The following is a 21,311-nucleotide window of genomic DNA, read 5'->3' as shown; positions in this document are numbered from 1 at the left end:
TCCATGATAATTTGCAGTATTACATGGTTATTTTGTAAATAACTTTAAAGTTTTTAAAGAAGGACTTGATTAAAAAAGGTCAACAGCTCCCCCTCCAAGCTCCATTTATTAATTAGAGAAGTAGGAACAGAAAACTGGTTCCAAAATTTGTTAAGGACCAATTTTAAGTAAGATTATTGGTTTTGGGGTTGCAGTCTATACCCAGTCCTTAACAAATTGTAATCCCAATTATTTAATCATCATGTTTTAAATTTTTTTGTGTTTTTCAGAGCATCTAATTATGAAGCAGATGCTGCACATAATATAATTGTAATTAGAAATTATAAGCTTTAGCCAGTAGTACATTGGATAAATGTCAGTTTCCTTTTTATTATTATTACTAGCAGGAATGGAATGGTTAACTAATTAAAAGCCCACAGTTTTAACCAAATGTGTTCAACTGAGGCATTACAGTACAGAGATAAATCTTCAATTTCTTAATACTGCCTTTCTTATTACATCCTGTTTTTCAGCTGTATGAGATATTTAATTTCTTAGGAGAACTTGGTGCAGTAGCTCAGGTTCATGCTGAAAATGGGGACATAATTGCACAGGTAATGTTCTGCCTTTTCTTGATCAAATAACAGCAAGCAAGCACGTACACACTTGCAAATTTTATGCACTGATGCTGCATTGTGCTACACCATATGAAATAAATAAATAAACATGCAAGCAACACTATAAAGATATCTATGGAAATATTGTACTATATGGAAAGAATACCTTATGATATATTGTATGGGTAGCCCTCAAGTTAACAACTGTTTGTTTAGTGGACTGTTCAAAGTTACAACAACATTGAAAAAAAGTGCCTTATAACCCATCACATAACAATCACCACAGCATCCCTTCAGTCACATGATCAAAATTCAGGTCCTTAGCAACTGGCATATATTTATGGTGGGTTACAGCATCCTGGGATCCTTTGATTGCCATTTGTGATCTTCCCAGTAGGCTCCAACAAGCAGAATCAAAGAGGGAAGCTGGATTTACTTAATGGAATTGCGTTACTTTACTTAATAATAACTGCAGCGATTCACTTAATCACCATGGCAAACAAGGCTGTAAAATGAGGTGCGGCTCACTTAACAGCCGTCTTGCTTAGCAGTGGAAACTGTGGTTGGCGATCGAGGGACGCTTGAAGAGATTTATTTGACAAGTTAAGTGAGTCCTTCAATTGGCACTGGACAATAAAAATGCTTGCGTGGCAGTATGCTTAGCTTTAATTTTATATCCGTTCTGGTTCAAATATCCTTGTTTCAATTGGGCTTTCTCACTGCCAATAACTAATGGAGATGCAGCAGTCTCTTGAGTTAATGCTGTAGGCCTGTCCACTTCCTAGATACACAAGCTTGACCATCTACAGATCTTTTTTTTCTGGTAGCCCTTGACTACAACAGTTCATTCAATGACTGTTCAAAATTACAATGGGATTGAAAAAAGTGACTTACGGCGGTTTTTCACACTTATGACTGTTGCTGCAATTCCTGTGATCATGTGATCAAAATTTGGATACTTATTTATGATGGTTGCAGTGACCTGGGATTACGTGATCACCTTCTGTGACCATCTGACGAGCAAAGTCAATGGGGAAACCAGATTCACTTAATAAAGCGTATTATTAACTTAACAATTTCAATGATTCACTTAACAACTGTGGCAAGAAAAGTTGTAAAATAGGGCAAAACTCACTTAAGAAATGTTTTACTTAACAACAGATATGTTGGGCTCAATTGTCATAAGTCGAGGATTACCTGTACTAATGTTTGGAAGCTTCTTTGCTACACTTGAGTTGCACTTTTAATGTTGCACTCTACATACGATTTCCTAAAAGCTAATTTGTACCAAAACAATAGATAATGCTACCTATGCAAAGTTTAATGATATGTATATGTTTAAATCATTTTTTCAAATGTCTTATTCAAATGTTCAAAACGTAATACTAAGAGAAAGAAAGGTAGGTGTAAAACATTTGTATTAAATTATTCACAATACATTTTAGCAATTAAATTAAATCAAGAAATAATTAAACGTGTTTCTGATTCAGGTCTCAATGTTGTTCTATTCTTTAGGAGCAAGCTAGGATGTTGGAGATGGGAATAACTGGCCCGGAGGGTCATGTGCTAAGTAGACCAGAAGAGGTAATATATTGCTGTTGAATGAAAAAGCATAGTTTGTACAATTTGGTTGGAAATTATATGTTCTATATGTGTGCATTTTTAAATGCAAATTTACAACTATATGAAGAACTAGATGGTGCAAATTCCTGTTAAAGACATGAATCAGAATAGCGTCCAAAATAATTCACAGGATCTATATATATTGCACATCCCATTATCTGTTCATAAAGCTTCTTTACGCATAGCTGTGAGCAGTAGAAAGCTTAGATTTGAGAAGTGGGCTTAAAAGTTAAAGATAAAAGTTAAAAGCTAAGATAGTAATTTAAAAAAAAATCCACAAGCACATATTTGCAAAAACAGTTGCTAGAAATTCGCTAAATTCTCAACTCAGTTTAAGATCCATAGTTCATTTAAATCAAAATTCATGAAGTAGAAATAAAAATGTCAGATTAATTATTATTAATGTTTAATGGTTTATGTGGTACTGTTGCCATTTTAGGAATGCTGGATCTCTTTAGTAGCATACTTATGCCTAATTCAAATCTTATCTGTGAAACAATTGTATTAATTAGCAAGAGACTGCTGGTATATAAGAAGTGTTTTGAAATGAAATCATTGCCTAATAATAGTCATGTAGAAGATACATACTTTTGCTTGTGAGAAATGCTGCACAAAATATTATGTACATTCTTGGGTACATTTAAGATGCTAGGTGAAAGACACATTGTAATAAGTAATTGGAAAGTAGAGTTGAACATTTTCTTTGATGCCTATCTTAACTAAAACCTAAGAAGGAAAAAAGTAGGGTAGAAAAATATCCTGGATTTCAGTACAAGTGATTTGTAAGGTTTTTTAATATATATTTATTTAAATATCTATAAGTTTTCAAGTTCTTTAGCTTTCCAAGTAAATATCTCACTGATTTAAATAACTAGGCCACATTGTGATGTCACAGCTTACTTCTGTGCTATCATGTTCTGTATGAATATGTCTACATCAGGTGTCAAACTGGTGGCCCACAGGTTGGATGCATCATGCACAGGCCACGCCCACCCCAGCTCTGCAAATGGGAAAAACATCACGAAGCATCTCGTGATGGCAAAGTGACCCCTCAAGTTTGACCCCCATGGTCTACATGCTTAATAAAACAATTGCAGTTGTAGCATTCCACTATGTATGTTGCCCCAAGTTGACTGATAATCATATGTAATGTCATTACCTAGAACCATTGTTGCAATGATTACTTTCACCAGAAAGTATGTCCAATATGAGAGTCATGGTATTATTATTATTATTATTTTACTTGTTTGCATTTCTATGTGGCCAGTTGAAATGAGAGTAATTTGATGTAATGGTTAAGGCAGTGGTTCCCAAACTTTTTCAGTCCACCGCCCCCTTGGTGCTACAAACTCATCCTCAATGCCCCCCACCCAGGGGCGGGATTCAAATTTCTGTGGGCATGGCCTAATTTGAGGGTGTGATTTGCTGGTTACATGACTGGTGGTGTGGCTTGCTGGTCACATGACTGGGTGAGTGTGGTTTGGTGACTGGCAAACCAAATACAAGTGGTCCTCACTTAATAGCCAGTTGCTTAGCAAGTGTTCTAATTTATGACTGGCCTCCCCTGAACTACTTGACCTGTTTTTGGAGTTTTGACAGCCATGCACACACATATACGCATACTCCCTTCCAACCCTGCTGGAGCAGGTCATTGGACTAGAATCAGCAAAGCATCTCTGATTAGATTCTAGTAGTGAATAAAATCTAATAAAAGATGCTTTGCTGATTCTTGTTGATTTGTTTTATTTGTATTTCTTTATTTTATGTTGCTGAATTGCATTGACATGTTTGTCCCTTCTTGTGCACAACCCAGAAGCTTTTGTGATTCTTTGCAGCAAAAATTACTGACCTCTGGCTTTGCTCTACTTTTCAAACGCGCCAGCACTGCCGCGTTTTAGGTGCCGGCCCCGCAGGTCCACCCCATTGAGCCCACTGCACTGGAGGGACCTGCCCAAGCAAGTCCAAGCAGAGTGGTGCACCAAATCAATGGGGTGAGCCTAGGAGAGGGAAAAAGAGAAAGAAGAAAAGAAAGAGAAAAGGGAAAGAAAGAAAAAGGGAGAAAGAAGGGGGGACATGGAGGGGGGAAGGGAGAGAGAGAGACCTGATGCATCAGATTGAAATGAGGCCTAGTTTAGAGGCCCTTTTCCATATTGAAACATCTTTGCCAGCATCTTTGCCAGCACATTGAAACATCTTTGGCTTCTATTAATTAAAGGTTTTGTGGATGAAACATGACCAAGACTGTCAGGATTTTGTTGAGGCTTTAAACAGGATCCATTGGACCAGATCTCCACCCTAAAAAATTACTTTTCCCCAATGTATTACAGTGCCAATTCTGAAGAAGGCAAAATCAAAATGTACTGGTAAATTACAAGGAGAACACACACACATACACACTCCCCTTCTAACCCTACTGGAGCAGGTGATTGGACTAGAATAGATATCTCATTATCTTTCTCCTCCCTCCCTCCCTCCTTCTTTATTTCTTTTTCTTTCTGTCCCTTCCATCCATCCCCCCCTCTTCCTTTGTCCCTTTTTCTTTCCCTTTTCTCTTTCTCTTTTTCCTTTTCTCTCTCTCTCTTTCCTCTCTCTTTCCTCTCTCTTTCCCTCTCTCAGGCTCACCCCATTGACTTTGTGCACTGCTCCGTTCGGGCTTGCTTGGGCAGGTGCCTCCGGTTCAAGGGGCTCAATGGGGTGGAACATGGCGGCGGGAGGTTGTTTGAAAAGGAGAGCAAAGCCATCTGGCTTTGCTCTTCTTTCCCAACGCTGTGTTCGGGGTGTCGCCCTGCTGCCCCAAACACAGCAGTGGGATGTTTGAAAAGGCTTTGCTCTCCTATTCCCAACACTGCATTCGGGGCACTGCCCTGCTGCCCCAAACATGGCAGTGGTATATTTGAAAAGGAAAGGAAAGCCACTCTGGCTTTTCTTTTCTTTCCCAACGCTGCGTTTGGGGCGCTGCCCCGCCGCCCCAAACACAGCAGTGGCGGGATTTTTGAAAATGAGAGCAAAGCCACTCTGGCTTAACTCTCCTTTCCCAATGCTGCGTTTGTGGGCGGAGCTCCTTGCACCAGAGTGTGCAAGTCAATGGGATGATCCTGCGGGCCCTTGCCTCAAACGCAGTGGCAGCAGCATTTTTTCTCACCCCTGAATTGTGCCCTGCCGCTCACCTCCAGCTCCCCCCGCCACCTCTTAGCAGCCCCCTGCTGCCCCCCCGCCTCTCAACGCCCACCTAAGGTATCCCACCGCCCCCCCAGGGTGCGGTACCGCCCACTTTGGGAACCACTGGGTTAAGGCATCAGGCTAGAAACGGGGAGACTATGAGTTCTAGTGGTGCCTTAGACACAGAACCAGTTGAGTGAGGCCAGTCCTTTCTTAGCCCAGGAAATAGGCAATGGCAAACTACTTCTGAAATATTAAAAAGAAAGCTTCAGGATTAGTCCTGACAGTTGCCCAAAGTCAACACTGACTTGAAGATGGATGCAGACACACATTGATGCACACATGGATAATACAAACATATTAAAGTTGAAATGAACATTGTTGTGATAAATCACAATAAAATGATTCAGAAAAAAAACCATATATATCATAAAATTCCGTCCTTGACTGTCTAGGCAGCATATTCAAGTTGCCTTCATCAATGGAATTCCAGACTTTTGAAGTGTGTATATGATACATTTTCTAATACTTCTAAACAGACAGATGCTAAATTTTCACTTTCTCAGTTCCATGGTGCAATATACACAGAATCAAAACAGGACACGTAAATATGATTTTCTTGGCAAAGCCTTTCACATTCAATATGAAATGTGTCTGGGATACTTGGATTGTGTTAGGGAAGGAAACCATGTTTTTGAGTTCATGCTTCAAGAGAGAAAAACATAGTCTTCATATACAGCTGCATGAGCTATACTCTAAACTTTTTAATAACTCCACATTTTTGAAGCCTTGAATAATTTGTGTGTTTAGGACAGTATCCTTTCAGGATACTCTTTGTTTGTTTTTCCCCTTTCCTGTGTAACAGTATTTAGCCTGTTCTGCTAAATACTTGGACAGCTAGAAGGCAATTTCCATTGAAGTCAGGCTGACTAGTCTATGATGTAATGTTCCAAAGTTAGCTCACTTGATGAAGTGTTGAAAGTTCTAGCGGTACAGACCAACTGTGTCATGGAAAGCCAAAGTGGCCAACAGGCTCACAGGAAGGGTAGAAAAATCCTTACAATCTCAACAGATATAAACACCCAGGTGCAAATATTTCCCCGGTCTCTGACAGAATAATAATCAAGGTGCATAATTTATTACTGCAGAAGTATGTTAATCCAGTTTTTTCCAGGTTAGCAATTTTAGCAGTGGGAGCTTAACACTTTGGTCTTCATCATCTTGGCAAAGGCTGTTTAAAAATAACTACTTGTTTGATTGAAATGTGTGCCCAGTAGAGAAGTATTAATAAAGAGGATATGAAAGAAAAATCTAAATCTACCAACCTCCCTAACTATACCTGTCTGTACCTTTCCATTCTTGTTCCACCATGTCCATAGGCCAATATACATAAGTTCATTTGCTTATTTATAATTTATGTATAACTTGTACTCCATTTTCAGTGACACTGTAATGTTTAAATACTTTCTCCTTGTTATGTCATACAGTCAGCCTAAAATACACGAGAATAAATTTTGATTTTCAGGTTACATGACATTTTCTGCAGAAGGGTTCACAAGTTTATATTTTTCTAACAACACTTTTTAAGAGAAACTTTTCTGATACTTTAAGCCATATAAGTGCAAAACAACCCACAGGGAAATTAAACTGTCTTGCTTTGCTGCTTGCCCCGTATGAAACGATATACTGAATATTTAATTTATTCTCACCCATCCTTTTGCTTCCATTGTGGATTGCTCTGTTGCGTACAAGAGCCAGCCTTCAACTCCATATATCCTTCCGTAATTCAGGCCCATTCACTTTATTATGCAATTTGTCTAAACATAATAAACTTTTTCACCTTCATAAATGTTTCACTGCATTCCCAGATTTAAATAGCTGGCACTTTTATGGACCCTTGATTTCTCCCTCCAACAAACTCATTTAATGACTCTGTAGTACATTCAAGATTCATACAGCTAATTATGTAAAAATACAACGTCACCTTGAAAGCCAAAATCTTCTGCTGTATATAGTAATGCATTGTGTTTGTATTACAAAATGCACAGATGGACCAAGGTAGTGCCAGGTTTATGGAGAAAATGAAACAGTACAGATTGATATTGTGCTAGAAAAATTTTGGACCTGTTTTTATCATGTCTGCTTTATATACAAATTATATGTTATGAGTAATTTGGGAGGTCTTTTTATGTTCTTGAAAACACAATATTACACAGTAAAATGAATTCATGAATTCATTGTGTCCTATTTGAATGTGTATTAACTCACTAACCTCTTTTTCAGTTGGAGGCTGAAGCTGTCTTCCGTGCCATCACCATTGCCAGCCAGACCAACTGCCCCTTGTATGTGACTAAAGTGATGAGCAAGAGTGCAGCTGATCTGATATCACAAGCCCGGAAAAAGGGTATGTTGCTTTAGCTTTGTATCTTCAACGCTATCTTATTTTCTGGCTTAGAATATACACTCAACCGGATAGCCCAAAATGCATTCTGAATTAAGTGCACATTGCCATTCTACAGAACAGGAGCATAGGTAAAAGCGAGAAAGAATATCTCTGAAATTGTTCAAAAGATGCAAAAACTTTTCATTATCTTGGAAGCTGCCAAGCAGTAAGGTTGGTAAGAAGAAATGAAAAAAAAAATTACTGTATTTGGAGGAGTATTAAGTTGGGTAAGAAAGAATACGGTAGAGTCACTTTTGTAAGTCTTAGTTCCAGTTACATTTTTATTTCTGAGGTTCCCAGATGTATCTAGTTACCTGACAAAGAATGTTAAACTTAGCAGGTCTCATGCTAAGAGTATTCCTTTAAAGCAGTCTGTAACTCATTTTCTTTAAAGGCGAAAATTTATCTGATCTGGGTTTAAAAGCAAACTGGAAGACATCAGTTTTTAAGCCCAGGTGCTTTTTCCTTGGCTTTGAAATCTGGTTGTCATGGTTTGGATCAACAGAACCAAAGGGGGCATTAGAAATAAATGATTGCTGCCTTTTAAAAAAGATACGTTATCTGGTTTCCTGTTCCCTTCTCTGTAATGCATGTTCTTTGTCCCTTTTTTCCCCCATGACAATCACCAGGCAATGTTGTGTTTGGTGAGCCAATCACAGCCAGTCTTGGAACAGATGGAACCCATTACTGGAGTAAGAACTGGGCGAAAGCTGCTGCATTTGTGACATCCCCACCTCTGAGTCCAGATCCAACAACCCCAGATTACATCAACTCCTTATTGGCTAGGTTGGTAATGGCAAGGAAAGGGAAAGCCCTCTTTTTGCTACCTTTCTTTAAAATGATTAAAATAAAATGTATTGCTGCCTAGAGTTTGGCAATAGCATACAAACAGAAGTCCCTGATTACAAAGCTTGGCTGTATATTTAGATATGAAAGAGTAATATAATACATCTAAAATGGAGGACAATGGTGAACCCCACAAATGATCCATTAATGAGAAAGAATTATTTTGGATTTGGTCTTCAAGAATTGACAGCGATTTTCCCTTTGCAACAACCTCATTAACAATTATTATGTACTGTAGGTTATACTGAGACAGAGTATAACTGAGACTGAGACAGAGTGACTGTCATCCAGTGAGGTTCCTTCATTGAAAATGGATTTGATCCTGTGTCTCCCCAGTTGCAGTCCAGCACCTTATCAACACCACATCACCAAAAAGCAAAATAAACCGTTAGAATAGAATAATACTTTACTGAAATGCATTCTAGCACAGAATTAAATGGGCAACTAAAATACATTGCATGCTTTGAACACAACTAAAACTTATCATAGTAAAAATAGCCATTCTGGTAATAGGAACTACACGTGGAACCTTGGCCATGGTTACTTGGGAACCATGGGACATTTTATGTATTCCTGTGTCTGATTGAGTTCTATGCATAGTTTGTTTATTTTATTTAGATAATGCATCAGAAGTAAACTACATCTGCTTCTGATAAGTATTCTGTTGTTCTCTGTTTTGGTACAGCCCTCAGGAGGTTTGCATGATAGAAATGTTTGCTTCTGTTTATATTTAGTAAAATGGTCTAACTGACACAGGTTTCTCTGTGCAGGAAAGTGTATTTTGTGCCAAATTATTAAGAGAAGATTAAGATTATTGTTGGGTTAAAATTTTGGTTTAGAGATCCAGACTTAATCATTCTCTTCACAAACAGTCCATCTGGAAGCCAAAGATTTTCTATATTTTCCTGTTGTTTAGACAAGGCTTTAAGGGTTTTTTCCCTTTCTTAATTATAGTACATCCTTTCAGTTCTTGATTCCCTGGCAACTAACAGATGTCAGGAAACAGGAAGTTTCCATAAAAATCTCTGCACAATCCCTTAAATCCATTACTACTATTTTTGCTGCCCCCTGCTGTCAATAAAGATAATTCACTAGACACTACCTTAATAATTTTACATTGTTGGTTAATACCTGAATTATTAAATTTCCACCATTTTAGATTAACGTGTGGGTAATACCACTTAAGATTACCCACATATAATAAAAATTGGAGAAGTTCACAAAGTATCACGATCTGAAAATTGAACTTGAAAGGACATATGAACAGGCCATGGTGGTCCCATTAGTTATTGGCTTGCTGGGTACCATGCCAAAAACTCTTGGATGGCACTTAGAATATCCAAATTGACAAAATTTCTAACTGTCAATTGCAGAAGGCTGCACCTAAACATTGCAACCTCCTAGATTCTTGAGAAGGATGTGATGTGTATGAAAGCCAACACTAGCTAAAGAACTGGCAGCTGTCACTTCACATTGTTGTGAAAAGGTGATGTTAATAAGAAGAAGACAAAATGAATTATTATTTGGTTTTTAAATAAATACATGGATTTTTAAACAAAATTAAATGACTGCTAGATTAAATCTTGCTTTTCTGCTCGGCGTTCTCTGTAATTCACATGGATGGAATTCTATGGCTCTACAAGAATTCAGTATATTTGGTTAGAATCTCACTCTCTTCATTTTCATATGTACTTCCACAAATGACTTCAGTTTTTCGTTGATCTTCACAGTGGTAGTGCATTCATTACAGCGTCTCCAAAATACTCCTTTTGCCATCCCTTTTTCCCCCCTAATTTTTCTAAACATACTTTCAACTTTGAAGCTGAACTTTTGCAAATGATCTGGACTGGACTGTTTTGAAAATTGTTTTTTCCAGATGCAATGCTGAGGGGCAAGCTTGCATGCTCTGGTGAACACAGTTATGCCTTAGGAAGGAAGAACATGTTGTGGATACCTCAGATTAGTAGCAATTAACTCAGATATTTTATTGCTTTCTCCGTGTATTTGTGCTTTTCGTTTGTCATGTGTTTGCCACAATCACGGGACATTTCCATTATTTCAAAAGCTACCATTCTGAATTCTCCAATTCACTGTCTCTACTGAATCATATGCTGCTTCCATAATATTTCCAGCAGAAGATATGTAGAAGGCATTTGAATTGGCTTCTGATAACAAGCTTTCTATTGAGTTCTATTCAGGCACTTCCCTGTTCCTAAGAAAAATAAATGTATTGAATATATTTGAACTCACATTACTTGAGTTCTTTCCAGACCTCTCTGTTTGGGACCATTACATTTGCTATAGTTTCTGAATCTATGTTTTGCTTCTGCTGATTTGTATAATGCTAATTTTCACATCTTTATCATATCATATAATATACCAATCCCAATACCTCTACTTTATTGTGCACTATTTTGTTGATATTTTGCCTTTTTCTCTTCAATCCCACAATGGCGTCTGCAAATGTATGGTCACAGCAATGGCAAGTCTACACTTATAACAGATAACAGATAATCAGAGCTGGAAGGGACCTTGTAGGTCATCTAGTCCAACTCCCCGCCCAAGCAGGAGACCCTACACCATTTTTGACAGATGGCAGTCCAATCTCTACTTGAAAGTCTCAAGTGAGATGGCGCTCCTACAACTTCCGAGGGCAAGGTGTTCCATTGGTTGATTGTTCTCACTGTCAGAAAATTTCTCCTTATTTCCAGGTTAAATCTCTCCTTGTTCAGTTTCCATCCATTATTCCTTGTCTGGCTTGCAGGTGCTTTAGAAAATGGCTTGTCCCCTTCCTCTCTATGGCAGCCCCTCAAATATTGGAAGACTGCTATATCATGTCTCCCCTGGTCCTTCTTTTCACTAGACTAGCCAAGCCCAGTTCCTGTAACCGTTCTTTGTGTGTTTCAGTCTCCAGTTCCCTAATCATCCTGGTTGCTCTTCTCTGTACTTTTTCCAGAGTCTCAACATCTTTTTTATAATGTGAACAAAACCCTAGGTGTGGTCTTACTAAGGCTTTATAGAGTGGTATTAGTACTTCCCTTGATCTTGATTGTATCCCTTTGTTAATACAACTTAGGATTGCGTTAGCTTTTTTGGCTGCTGCTGTACACTGCTGGCTCATATTTAGCTGGTTGTCTACTAAGACTCCAAGATCCTTCTCACAGTTACTGCTATTGAGCCTGGTTTCACCCAGTCTATATGTGTACTTTTGGTTTTTCTTGCCTAAGAGTAGGACTTTACTTTTCTCTACATTGAATTTCATTTTGTTAGATATGGCCCAGTGTTCTAGTCTGACAAGATCCATGTGGATCTTGAGCCTATCTTCTTGGGTGTTATCTATTCCTGCCAGCTTAGTATCATCTGCAAATTTGGTAAGTTCCCCTTCTATTCCCTCATCTAAGTCGTTAATTAAGATATTGAAGAGTACTGCGCCTAAGACACTGCTTACTTCCCTCCATGCAAACTTAGACCCACTAAGGCCTGCTCGTTGAGTACAGTTTGTCAGCCAGTTGCGAGTCCATCTAGTTGTGGTGCTATCTATTCCACTTTTTTCTAGCTTACTAAGAGTAGATTGTGGTCTACTTTGTCAAATGCCTTGCTGAAATCTATATATATTACATCCACAGTATTTTGCTGGTCTACTAATTTAGTCACTATGTTGAAGAATGAAATAAGATTGGTTTGGCATGATCTGTTCTTAACAAACCTGTGCTGGCTGCTAGTTATTACTTTACTTGTTTCTAGATGTTGGCAGATCTGTTTTTTTATTATCTTTTCCAATATCCTCCAGGGCATTGATGTTAGGCTGATCGGTCTATAGTTTCCTGGGTCTGTTTGAAGGGAGTCATCCTATAATCATCTTGGAGTGCTTATACTTGGGTCATCCTGTGGGGACCTTCCCAGCTGTATTCTTGACCTGCTATTGGTATATATGGAATGCCATTCTTTGACCTAATTTAATGTCAGAGATTTAATTAACTCCAAAATCATCCTTATTTCTGAATCTCCTTCAAAATTCTGTTTGGCACTGGCGACTTAAATAGCGACTCTAATAAACACATTCCAAATAGATCTCACTTTCATTGCTTGGGATAATCATCAACATAGGGAATTATAGAGAGGTAAAATTAGAAAAGCCTCTGGTTCTTTATCTGCAAGTTAATAGCAAAAGCTATCTAATCACACTTTATAGGGACCGAAGTGGTTAAACACAATTCTGATTGGCAGAAATCAGATGAGGAAACCATCATGGGCTGTCCTCCTTTGCAAGTGGGATAGCCTGCAGTGTAAGGTATGTGTCATATCAGCTCTGCTTCCCACTTCATCATATTTCCTGTGAGAAACTATTGCCAATATTTTGTGAAAAGGATGAAACTGAGGAATTATTCACTATCCTGCTGTGCTATAAGAGATCAAGAGCATCTCTTGCTGGGATTTAGAAAATAACTCCCTGGGGATTGCTTTTGTTAGATCTTCAGGTTGGCTCCTGGGAGTGAAGAGCAAATATATTAAATCAGTTTGCATCTGGCATCATGAACTGGGTCATGGATGTTAGGATGAGTTCCTTACCTTATATATTTATGGTCATGTGATGTGCAGCTTGCTAAAATTCATTATGCCTTTAGCCATTTGAGTAGTTTGATTTTGATTCTCTTTGCTGTTTTTCAACACTGACTACTCAAAATTGCTTTCTGCACATGGTGTCCTTCACTGAGAATCAGAAGAAAGAACTTATGGTTTGGGAACCAATATGAAAAGTTTTGTGAAAGATTCGCTTTAAACCTGCATCATCTCTAGAACTGACCATCGCTTTTGCTAATATTTAAGCAATTCAAGTGGTTGCTTTTTGTTACAACCATATAGATTTTGTCTGAGCTGTACAAAGGTTTGAATATATCATCCTTAAGGTGGCTGCTGTAAAATTCTACTGTGGTGCTGATATTGCTCTTTGCCTTGTCCTTCCTTGCCACATAGAAATTCTGATACAAACAAAAATCTACATTCTGAAGTCAAGGCAAAAACAGTATAAAACATTTTGGTAACATTCTGCTTATTAGCTCTTTGAAGTACAAGGTCATTCCTTTTCAAGAAAATTTTTTTTTTTATGAAGTACCTTTGTGAGGTCTTAGGATCTTTAATATTTCAGTATGATTGTACCTGCTCTTGACATGCTCTTGAGCATAGTGAAAATGCAGGACTAGTTTAACAAAGAACTACTGTAGCATAGGCCGAAGCTCCTCTTTTTGAATATGAAAACTGTCATTTTCTGTTTGTTTTCATGGAAATGCAAACCTTTCATGTTACGTTGCTTGTGTGACTAGAGTAAATTTACTCTAAAGGGCAAATTAAATGCAGCTTTTTGACTTAAGGGATATGCAACATGTTTTGTGGACAAACTATTCTGTGTTTAGAAGAGCTAGTTTAGGGAGTCGGTGCCCAAACCAAAACGTCTGCGCTTTTTATCTTTGATCTGTAAATAAAACGCTGTGGGTCAGTTTGTGCCGAGCACAGATCTAAATAGACTATTTGGGGCAGGAATTGTTATGGTTAGGGAAGAAGCAAGAGGAAAAGGCATTACTGGCTATGGGGAAGGAAGGGAAGGCATCAGGAAGGTCAAGGGTAAAATGGTGTCATATACAGTGCTGGAATATTTAGCAGGAGCAACACTTGTGGGGAGGGAGAGAAGGCCCCGAGAAGATAGAATAGCCAGTGGAGTGGGAGGTCCTGCATCTTGGCCGAGTAACAGTGAGGAAAGCAGGGGGAAGATGGTTGGGCAGGTTGGGGAGCTGGTGCAATAAGTTGCCCTGGAACTTGGTGAGGGAGTGGGCAGCATGTATGAACCTTGCCCCATTCACTCTATCCTGATTTTCTTTTACACACAACAACCAAAAACATTTGTTCTGCCTGCTCTTTACACTGCAGGGGCTTAGTTCTGGATTCAGAAAAAAATAGGGTCGTCTCTAAATTCACACAACTAACATCTCTTGTCACTGAAATCAAAGCAAGAATAAGCTCTAAATCCACCTATTAGGGTTTCTTTCATAAAACATCAGAAAAACTTTCTTAAAAAAATTGTGCCACGAGTAGAAAATACTGTATATTGTAACATTTCAGATACTGGAGTGTTCAGTAACAATTGTTTTGTTTTGTTTTTTGCCTTTTTGAGTGTTAAAAAATTGCTACTTCTGTTTTCCTTTTTAAAAAGCAAGGTTATTTCCTTGATAGTTTTCTATGAATCTCTTGCTTTTTTTTGCCCTTGTCTGATTATGATCCTTGCAAGATAATTGCATCTGTTTCACAACGTAGGTACATACTGTGAAGAGCAGATTTTCAATATAGTAATCATTTTTTTAAAAAAACCCATTAACTATATTCTCCGTATCTATTGCCTCTCCTATTTGTAGTTATTAAAACTTTTTAACAGATTACAAATAATTATAGAACACCCCCCCCCCCCACAAAAAGAATACCCTGAATGGATCAAGGGCATACGTAATCTTTTGGTTTGTCTCCGAGCCAGTGGGGACCTCCAAGTCTCTGGAAGTGCGCACTGTACATTCAGTACAGCACAGAAAGCGATTGGGAAAGACAACTTCACCGCCATTCCAGAGGGAACCAATGGCATTGAAGAACGGATGTCTGTTATATGGGATAAAGCAGTGGTAAGGAAAAGAGGCTATGGGAGGAAGGCAACCGCTTAGTTAAGCTTGGGGTGATATGACAGGAAATTCCTGTGAGACTTTAATAATAAAGGTGAATTGTGGCAACTGGCTCAGACTAACCCAGCTATGAAAAATGAAGATACAATAAAAGAAGCTGCTATGTACCATGACAGCGAGCATTTGTCTGGGTTTTGTTTATTTTCCTCTACCTTTAAAATTGAAATATTTAATTATGATAGGGTTTCTTTATATAGGAATGGATGTGCCTGGGACAGTTTTTGTGCCTATGCTGTTACAATCCCTGCCTTGATCCCCCCTCCCACTAGGACGAATATTTAATTACATGTTAGTGTTTCTGTTTACTCATTGTTTTGATTATTTTGGGTTGTTATTTTAATTGTGGGCCACCCAGATTCACTTGCATAAGATAGGTAATTAAATAAAAGAAGTGAAGTGAGAACATTTATGTGAATGGGAGAAACATTGGATGGATGTAACTTCAGTCCCACCCATTTCCTGACATATGCCTGCTTCAATCTATTTTCTATGGGTCATTTATTACAGGCTACAGGGAAAATGGATGAAAACCAATTTGTGGCTGTGACAAGCACCAATGCTGCCAAGATCTTCAACATGTACCCAAGGAAGGGCAGGATTGCTGTTGGGTCAGACAGTGACCTGGTCATTTGGGATCCTGATGCAGTGAAAATTGTATCTGCTAAAAGCCACCAGTCAGTAAGTTTTTTCATACAGTAATTGTCTAACAGATTGAATCAATTAATTTGTTGCCACAAGTGAATTGTTGGAATTTCAGTTCACAATTCAGGGGTTAAATAGTAAACATTTGTGAATAAAGTGAACATCTGTTTTACATGGGTTCTCTTTGGAAAAAAACGCTAGTGGTAAGAGTTTCCAGTTTGGGAAACAATTACTGTTTCAAGTCTGAAATGATTTGCAATTTGATTACTTTTAAGTTGTTGTTCTTTTGCATGACTCACTTGCTTAATTTAGGGGGAAAATGCCCTTCACCTGATAGAATAAGATCTTGAATCTTTGTGTTCTTAATCCTTAAAACCAAAGTCCTCCTTAGATAATAGTTGTTTTTTTCAAAAGTCTGATGTGATATTGTTTAAATATTTCTTTTAACTCCTAATAAAGTCCATCCTTTTTGCTCCAGCTATTTAGATTTTCATCTCACCTAAACATAGAATTAAGATTGGGCACTGATTACCATAAGGTGCATAATAACGATACTGATGGTTGTATGTTGTAGGCAGCTGAATACAACATATTTGAAGGAATGGAGCTCCGTGGAGCCCCGCTGGTTGTCATATGTCAGGGAAAGATCATGCTTGAAGATGGCAACCTTCATATAACACAAGGGACAGGACGATTCATTCCTGGCATCCCATTTTCAGATTATGTCTACAAGCGCATCAAAGCAAGGAGGAAGGTAAGATAGACAAATCTGAATTGTAATATGAAAATGCTACCTGAAAAAGTGTTAAGGAAAAGGACAAGAGAAACATCCAGACTGTTGCAATATTTCATCATTTGAAAGCTTTTGGGAGATTCCTAAATTGCAGCGGGACTCCACTAACAAATCCCTAGTCTTTACATCAGTGCTTCAAAAATCTTACAATTAGACACATTTGAAATGGAAGAGCAGAAGAAAAAAATCATTAGTGGAAGACGTAAGCTAATTACACCCTTAGTTTCCTCAGTAAACTTTCCATTTTCTTCTCATTGTAATCCTTTCAGGGGGGTTGCATGATTCTGTTTTTAGAAGTCCAACAGTGTCTGGATTATATTAGCTGTTTTCCATTTTATAAATAAGAATGAAACTCATCTAGCAAGTTGTGGTAATAAGCCTGTTTCATTTCCCAGCACCACCAAACACATGTCTGGTATCACAACAAAATAGGCATCTAAGTACATCAAAAAGGCTTTTGTATATTTAATTGCATACACACTGTTTTCCGCCATCTCCAAACATCTGCATGTATAATATGGAAATAAGAGATTTTTGTGTGAAAATCTATCCAAGATGTTGAACGTCTTCTATCGCTCATAAGAGGAAGTCCAACTGTCATTATACAGTTGTAAATTTTGCTTCCTTTCATTACTTCTGACAGATGGCTGAAATGCATGCTGTGCCAAGGGGCATGTATGATGGGCCTGTGTTTGATTTGACTACTACACCTAAAGGAGGTACCCCTGCAGGCTCTACTCGTGGTTCTCCTACTAGGCAGACACCACCTGTAAGAAATCTTCACCAGTCTGGATTTAGTTTATCAGGTAAGTAAGAAAAGATTGCACTGGTTCGAACAGAAGGCAACAAGAGAAGTCCCGGTAATATTTGGTATATTTTCCCCTAGTTACTCCAAAATCTTTGCCTCTGTGCCACATTGGTAGGCCTCAAATGTTACAGAGAAAAAAAGGATATATGCACGCTATGGCTTTCTAGAGCATATGACTAAGACTACTCACAGATCACATTCCTTCTATTTCGTTCCTACATAACAAATGATACGTGGGGAAGCCAATTCATAAGAACAGCAGGAGAGGCGACATTCTCCTCTAGATGTATGATCCATCTCCGGTTTTTTCAACATAAGTGATCACAGATATATCCAGAGCTGACCAGCAAGTTTGTCTGAATGCATGTTTGTACATAATAAGCTAAGGATTATTTCTCTGGAAGATTATTTTCAAAATGGAACAGCAGTATATTAGTAGTCTTCTAACCTGCATTTTTTTTCCTCTCCCCCTGTTATATATACTTTGCAGGTACTCAGATTGATGAAGGTATTCGCTCGGCCAGCAAGCGTATAGTAGCCCCACCTGGGGGGCGTTCCAATATAACATCTCTAAGTTAAGCTTCCAGTCATTGGGAAAAGAAAGAAAATGGAAAACCATTATTTGGGAAAACAGAGCAATGGTACCTTGATATTTAAGAAAAAAAAAAGAGCAATGGAGAATTCAGATTTTGAAGAATCAATAAGCCTCAAGCCTTATGTTTCATAAAATGCTACTCGCTACCTAGCTTTAAAAAAATATTGCGGGTTTCCTTTTTTGTTTATTCATAGCCTTAATATTTTTCCCATTTTTTTACATGCATGCAAATCTGACAGGTGATTAAGTTAAAAATATGTAATTGTACACAGTGAGTGCTTGTGCAAGGAACTCGTAAGAAAGGGGCTGGAGAAAAGAGGGAATGGCACGAGCGAGCTCTTTAGCCAGGGTGCTTGTGCAGAATCAACCCAGTTTAGTATGGGGAGGGGGGGGGCAGAAGACAGTGGGCCAAGGTATAGTAGGAGCTGGTTTGGGGGAGGGGGAGGGCAGTAGATCTTTGTATTGTGTCCATGTTCTTCTGTTTCCACTCAGTGCTGACAAGACAAAGATGCCTCAAAGCAATCATGAGGCTGTTGGAAAACTCAAATCATCTTTGTAATGGCTCTGTTGTATCACATTTTCCTGTTAGAAATGTTATTACTTTGTACATTTTATTGAATAAAAAATTGAAAGACATTTTCTTTCTAATTGACTTGCTTTGACAAAGTAATGTGTGTCTCTTTCATTTCCGTTCCTTTGAGACAAAGCAGATGGGGCGGGGGGGGAAAGGATGTGGTTCTGGATTACAGGAAAACACATCCGATTATTTTAAGATTAACTTATTCATATTAACTTATTTAATGCCCATCCATGCTGTCTCTTTTCACATCACATAAAGTTATTAGTGACTGGCCCAAGGACGTTGTAGCCTCTTCTTTCTTCAGGAGGGCTTGATGGCGATATGTTCAGTATTTTCATTTCTCCCTCCAACTGTGGAAAAGTTAAGAGCAACCTGGGTGTCTTTAATTTTGCAAAGCTCTCAAAACAGTAAAATTGCCACTTCGCTTTTTAAGTTTGAAAAGATTGTCTACTGCAGAACAAGTCTTACTTTCCTCCTTTATATAACTTCATTGTCCACCAGTTGTTGATTACTGTTTTTGCCGCAATAGAATACACACTTTAATTTCCTCTGAGAGATTGCGTTTTATTTTGGAAAGCACTTGCTTTGATTTAAGTGAGCAAGTACCAAACAAAGTAAAAGCAACTTTACTCACCTTTCCAGTTTCTCTCATTTCTTCCTGCCATTAGCAGAGTAACACTTTGAAGGGAAGAGTTCATTTTTTAAAAAAAGCCTGAAAGCATGCTATTACAAGAAAACAGTAGGTTTTCATCCACCCACTTAGGGCTGTCTACACCTGGATATTGTCCTGTTTATTGTCAAATACATCTCTTCAAAATCTTTCAATGTCTCTGACCTGTATACAAAGGACAATGTCGAAAAAGAAAGAAAGAAAAGCTTGTGTTTCCAATCTACCTGCCTTATCCCTGTTATTTCTGCAAGGTAACTTTATAAGCAATTACTACTACTTTCACAGCAAGAGAACAATACTTTTCCTTTTGATCCCTATATTGTGAATGGTACATAGAAGTATATTACTCTCGTGGATTGTTCTAGAATTAATGTGCAACAACACAGTTAAAAATGTTTAATTGCCACTCAGTCTAATTAGTTGCAGGACAGTTTGAATATAAAATTAAAATTGCAATTCTGTAAAGTTAATTCCAAACAAATTTCCAATTTTGTATTTTTTACAGATGATAATATAAGCCCTTTGTTATCTTAGGTATTCTAGAGTCATAAATGCACTTAATGCAAATGTTAATGTTCTTAATATTCTTCAATAGAAAGATGCATTTATTTCAGAGAAAATTCCAATTTTAAGGTAACTTCAAATTATTAAATTCAGATTTCTATTTTTGTTTTCGTGTCATCTAGGAATATTTTTGAGTATTTTTCAAGTTGCCACATGGTGGTGCCAAATAACAAATAAAAGCAACTAGTCTGCTAAAATATGGGGATAGGAGCAACTGGTGAAAATATGTATTTGCATTCTTTGAAATTCAGATAGCAAATATGAGCCTTTCTCATAAACAGGTGTATGTTTGGAGCAATTATATGACAAGCTGCTTTTCTGCTATCTGGAGGAGATACTGTTTTCTGTGTCTAGCAATTGAGTTTTTACTGAAAAAAATATGTAAGAATATGGAAAGTTTACTAAGGAAAATTGCACAATGTCTAATTGTTACTCAAAATACATGGTGAGGATTAACATGCAAGCTATACCGCTTTATGAAACATGAAATGTTTATAATGAAAGCTATGAAAGGTTTCCAATAAAATGCTCTCTAAATATGACCTTCAGATTTCTATGGCTTTTCCATTGCTTTTCCTAGTGTTCTGATGTTAATGATTTTCTAAAATGTTCTGACTATATTCAGAATTTATTAGACTTACTGTTTTATTCTGTGGCAGGTGCAGTTTCAACAAACCAACACAATTAGGCCTAATGGATTGGTCCAGGCTGGGTTAATTTCTTGCTTCTGGCTGCCCAAATAGAGTGGCCATACTTGAAGTAGAGAGTGGATTAATTTAGGATGGGGTGGACAATAAATTTCCCCAAGAGGCCACATGAAAAATGGACTAATGGAGGGCCAAACCAATAGGGCCATAGAGGTACACACAAAGGTGTAAATTGAAAAATAGTAGCCTTCAAAATAAAAGCAATGTAGTTGTATAGTATGCATGGCATACATTTTATTTTGTATTTTATTTTTGATTTCTAATTTCCAATTGGTCTCATGTGGGCCAGATAGGAAAAGATGTAAAATGTCCAGGTCTTGTCTAGTACAAAACCAATTTGGGAGTATTTTTGCTACCAAAAAAGCATGCATTCGACATTATTGTCACGGCTCAACAACTGCCAAAATCTGGACTTTCAATGGTCTGCTTAGTGCTGCCTTTCCATGGATTTTTTCCCTTCATGCTACTTCAAGAACTCACAAAGGCTGGCTAAATCACTGCTGATGTGGTTCATTCAAATATGTTCCATTGTGACATGGCATCTAAACAGAATCTAAAACATTTTC

At 37.8% G+C, this 21,311-nt stretch overlaps 1 protein-coding gene across 2 annotated transcripts in view; it reads left to right on the top strand.

The window, feature by feature from the left end:
- Positions 1 to 18,860, top strand: part of DPYSL3 (dihydropyrimidinase like 3) — a 70,057-nt gene extending 51,197 nt beyond the window's left edge. For both annotated transcript variants that reach the window (XM_087924499.1, XM_026696396.2), the window contains exons 6-14: positions 513 to 593; positions 2,112 to 2,180; positions 7,662 to 7,782; positions 8,451 to 8,607; positions 15,188 to 15,329; positions 15,894 to 16,064; positions 16,603 to 16,782; positions 17,465 to 17,627; positions 18,120 to 18,860. In XM_087924499.1, the coding sequence (XP_087780625.1) occupies positions 513 to 593; positions 2,112 to 2,180; positions 7,662 to 7,782; positions 8,451 to 8,607; positions 15,188 to 15,329; positions 15,894 to 16,064; positions 16,603 to 16,782; positions 17,465 to 17,627; positions 18,120 to 18,208 (1,173 nt within the window). In that variant the 3' untranslated portion in view covers positions 18,209 to 18,860. The remainder of the gene's footprint in view (positions 1 to 512; positions 594 to 2,111; positions 2,181 to 7,661; positions 7,783 to 8,450; positions 8,608 to 15,187; positions 15,330 to 15,893; positions 16,065 to 16,602; positions 16,783 to 17,464; positions 17,628 to 18,119) is intronic.
- The last annotated feature ends 2,451 nt before the right edge of the window (positions 18,861 to 21,311 follow it).

The sequence above is a fragment of the Pseudonaja textilis genome, chromosome 2 (genome assembly GCF_049901715.1).
Source record: "Pseudonaja textilis isolate UNSWEBS1 chromosome 2, rPseTex1.2, whole genome shotgun sequence".
Taxonomy (NCBI): domain Eukaryota; kingdom Metazoa; phylum Chordata; class Lepidosauria; order Squamata; family Elapidae; genus Pseudonaja; species Pseudonaja textilis.
This window is presented reverse-complemented; position numbering and strand designations above follow the sequence as displayed.